Source organism: Sphaeroforma arctica, assembly GCF_001186125.1.
Source record: "Sphaeroforma arctica JP610 unplaced genomic scaffold supercont1.297, whole genome shotgun sequence".
In the NCBI taxonomy this organism is placed as follows: domain Eukaryota; class Ichthyosporea; order Ichthyophonida; genus Sphaeroforma; species Sphaeroforma arctica.
In genome coordinates, this window is record NW_014040261.1 from 79,623 (window position 1) to 84,028 (window position 4,406).

The 4,406-nt window shown below is 41.3% G+C and overlaps 1 protein-coding gene across 1 annotated transcript in view; it reads left to right on the forward strand.

Annotated features, from left to right (window-relative positions):
• Positions 1 to 131: 131 nt before the first annotated feature.
• Positions 132 to 4,406, forward strand: part of SARC_04952 (hypothetical protein) — a 12,295-nt gene continuing 8,020 nt past the window's right edge. The window contains exons 1-6 of the mRNA XM_014301203.1: positions 132 to 222; positions 615 to 787; positions 1,256 to 1,490; positions 2,059 to 2,157; positions 2,905 to 3,022; positions 3,336 to 3,418. Of these exons, the coding sequence (XP_014156678.1) occupies positions 148 to 222; positions 615 to 787; positions 1,256 to 1,490; positions 2,059 to 2,157; positions 2,905 to 3,022; positions 3,336 to 3,418 (783 nt within the window). The 5' untranslated portion in view covers positions 132 to 147. The remainder of the gene's footprint in view (positions 223 to 614; positions 788 to 1,255; positions 1,491 to 2,058; positions 2,158 to 2,904; positions 3,023 to 3,335; positions 3,419 to 4,406) is intronic.

Below are 4,406 nucleotides of genomic sequence, written 5' to 3' on the forward strand. Positions count from 1 at the left end.
TATATATTTGGGATTGTCGCAACGTTTTCCTTGTATTTATATCTTGAACTAAAAAGGTATATATGGCACCTACCATTGTCGCGTTATTTTGCAATTGTGATATTAATCTTCATCGTTTTGTCACCCTGATAGAACAATAGTCCATCAATGTCGCGTAGACCATCTGTCCGCCCACGGCTCAGAATTCCATTGAAAGGACGAAACAATGGACCAAGCCTAAACGTATGTGGATATCAGTACGTGTCCGAAACATCCTTGTGCTTATATGTGTACTTATGCTATTCTATAGTGTGTCATCAATGTTCTGAACACATATGTTTACAGCTTGCGGGTGTCCTCCATGTGCTGAGTATACAGTTCGTGTATGTCGTCCATAGTGATTTTATATGATCATGCCTCATTGTACGCCATTGAGAGGTTTGTATTGGCATGACAATATCTGCTTATCTTATTCCAGCAGGCATATCCCAGATTTCCTAAACGGTTCCCATAAATAGCCGCACAGCAATCTGTACTTCCGTGATACGCAAAGTGGGTTATATATGAAGATAACAAGAACACTATGCACTTATACAAGCAGACACAACCTTACTATCTCTTATTTCGCTCCACAGTCGCCTATTTCGGGGCCACCAGTGGCTGAGAGTGGGCGGGTGCGTCTCACTGTGACATTAGGCACAAACGGCCACCAGACAGTGTGTGAGGCCAACGAATACGACACTCTCACGCTTATCCTCGAGAGTTTGTGCTTGAGGAAGGGGCTGGCAATGGATCGATACTTTCTTGCGTATGTGCATCTCATTTTGTTCCTATATACTCTTGTATGTGTGGGGGGAGGAGCATTTAAACTCTTTCCGGTACATTCGGCTTTTTGACATATTCCACACGACCCCAGCAACACCACGTTTACTGCCATTGGCACTCGTTGCACTCTTGCGTTTGCGACCACCCACCTGTTCACTATTTCTAAGACATATTGTGAGATGTTTTAGTTATACACAGACAAGCCCATCAACCCATTTCGCATCTCACTATCATCGCTCATGTGTCAATGTGCACCATATGCGCGTGCGCCCGTCAATCCGCAGGACCGCAAAGTTTGCTCAGCGCTGAAGAATGCGAATACGCTCAGATTTCTAGCCAATTTCAATAGATTGATTATAGCTTTATGTTACAATTTAGATTAATTATAGCTGTATGCAATACTTTTGATTATTTATAGCTTTATTCAATGCTTTCTTTTGAATTGTTGTAGGGTGGATAATATGGGTGTACGCCGAACACCGTCCGCATCCGAAAATGTACACCAGACACTGACCCAATACGGACTCAGCAAGCTGCTGCTGGTAGAGAAGTCCGTGTACCAAGTGTGCCTGAGTAAGACGTCCAAGGAAAGCCATGGTTACAATGTGATCTGCCAAGACAAGGATACCACTCAAAAAGGGGTCTTTATATGGGCCATTACGGCCAACAGCGTGGTCGCTACCCAGGTGGGTGGATGTGCTCTGTATTGGAATATAATGTGATATGCACTGCTAGTCTTGACACGTACGAGGGTCAAAGCCTTATACAAGTTGTTAGCTTGATCGCGACTCTTGGGATGGTTTTGGTTTGTATCAAACTTATGTTTCGATACATACTGCTGGTTTTGATGTATAGAAAAGACGTTGAAGTTATTTGCATGTATATAAACAGACAATAGTGTATTTGTAATCCAGATATATGCGTGTGTCGGTTGTAGATGATTTAATTTGATAGCTTTTGCTGATTTTGCCACAGATAGCAACCCTGATATGGATTGTCACTGCAGCAACGGTTTGGGTTTTATGAGTAAATAAGCAATCTCCGAGTTTCAGCTTAGGTGGAGAGGGAGCCTTTCGAAAGAGTCTTTCAAATTCCAGTGCCTAATATCTATATCTGAGTCCCGTTGAGTTGTATGCGTGCTTCGGTACCGAAAAGCCCAGAAACAACACAAACATTCACCCCCACACCCAACTTTCTAGTATCCCAAATTTCACAACTCCAATTGCCTATATATATATACATATTGGTCTTTAGGATTTGGTAGTAGCGGGAGATCGGGTTCTACAGATCAACAATGTGCTGTGCTCAACCATGAGTTTTGAGGATGTGCTTGGAAAGCTGAGGCAAAATAAGGTACGCCAGTCGTGAAATATTATACGACATTTTGTACTCTGTATGAAACTAGTGACTTGCTGAGAAATTTTTATTGTACTTTGCATCAGCATTCGAGTTAACTTCTGCAATCTGTGTGCATCCGTGTGTGGCTAGTGGCTGTGCTTTTGCACGATAATTGAACCTTGTATAATATGATTGTACTGTAGTTATAGGTAAATTTAACCTTGTATAATATAATTATACTGTAGTTCTTGTATAATATGATCGTACTGTAGTTGTAGATAAATTTAATCTTCTAGTATAATTATACTGTAGTTGTAGGGTAAATTTAACCTTGTATAATATGAATGCATTGTAGTCGTAGGGTATATGCAGTGTATCTGGTACCTGGACTCCCATACGACATCTCATCGGTGCGCACTACTTCATCAACATTACCCATAGCAGCACACTTCAGAAGGTTTACATCTACAAGTGTGAGTATGCGCGTGTATATATTTATATTCCGATACATAAACGTACACACACTGTCATTGCAAATTAGAGAAGTATTGATAGTTATCGTTCGCCCGAATCAGTTCAAGTAAAAAAAAATCACGAACTAATGAATACACAACAGAGTAAGGTGGAAGCTTCATTTGTAATACGGATTATGTAAATTAATCTCAAAAATGTGCTTTGTCGGCTAAAATGGATAGTATTGCTGATGAGTGCACATGCACAATTCTCAAACTGAATGGTGATCTATTTATATTTACCTATCAGGTGGAGCTGACGATTGCATCAAATCGAAACATGGATGACAACCCCTTCTGCAAACCCGTGGCTTTTGACTTCGAGGCCGCCGCTGAGTACCGAACTATCTTCATGTCCATCTCAGAAAGTGAGTTTCTCCCGCGCGCTATCTCGCGTATATGTATGCATGATATTTCTGTAGCTACTTGTAGTTATCATATAGCTAGCCGTAAGTACTAGTACGTGCAGTATCCGATGGTGGAGATCCGCATAGCTTAACGCTGATTAGGCGTTAGGGTTTTAGTATAGCTTTAAGCTGATTACGGTTTAGGGTTTTACGATAGTTACGCTGATTCACCCTCAGTACTTCTTATTACGACCCTTTTTACCTATTTTCTACAAAACAACTGTTCTATAAATAGCTGCTCATTCATATCCCATCACTCATTTTCTCAACTCAGTTGAGGCGCTCGGCTGCCCCGCAGTTCCCGCCAAACATGACCAAGTCGAAGTGAATTCCATTGGAACCGTCAAACCCATTTTGGTACTATATTTAACACTTTGTCATGTGAACAGAGAAGAAAATTTACTTGTAATGGTTCATAATAGCGAGTGTTGTAGTGCACTTCATTATATCTCAGCTGGATCCAGCGGTCTTAACACATATAGTACTATAACAGTATCGCTGTTACACTTTGTCAAGTGAACTAAGAAGAAAGCTCGCTTGTACTGGTTTTCAATAGCAATACTGTATAGAGCTATTCATGATTACTCAGCTGGGCCAGGAAGTTGTAAGTCTTGCTAAGTGCGAACTGTGCCCATTTGAATGCGTATAGTTCGGTTCTATTAGTTCTGATAGCTCTGGTCAAAATGAAAAGACTCACGTCACGGGTGCAAACGATTCCGATTTTCTGTTAACCGCTGTGTGCGTGTATGGTCCAAGAATACGGTTCATTTTGCCCTGAGAACGTTTTCCGCTTGCACTTGCTTTACGTTGGTGTACTCCACTGTTTGCGAACAATACTCACGACGCCGATATTAGAGTTGAGGAGAAATGAGGCATGGGGTATCCACGCATCTGATATCGGAACATCAATAGCTTTGAACCCCTCAACCCATGCTGATAAAATGCGTAGTGGGTAAGCGATGGAAATGACAAATATATGTCACTGTAGGTATAAGAATACTGACAGAAGTCAAACTTTTGCATCATATTTAATCCTTCAGCCTGAAAACTTGGTACGTGGAAGCTGCGAGCTACAGGCAGCACCCACTGTGTGCAGGTATGAGTGCTTTAAGATCTTCAAGAGATAGCCATCAATGTACTATAGAAATGTGAAAATGATATGGCTTGCAGTAGTCAATTATAAGTACACACTCATGTGTATGTATGTGCCTATTCGATCAAATGTGTGTCTTATTCGTGATGAGAATTGGACCCACGCAATATGGCTGACTAGACTACCTACAGAACTATAAGGATATGCGCAGTTGGCTCTTATAGCAAGTGTCATGCCTATACACACACACAC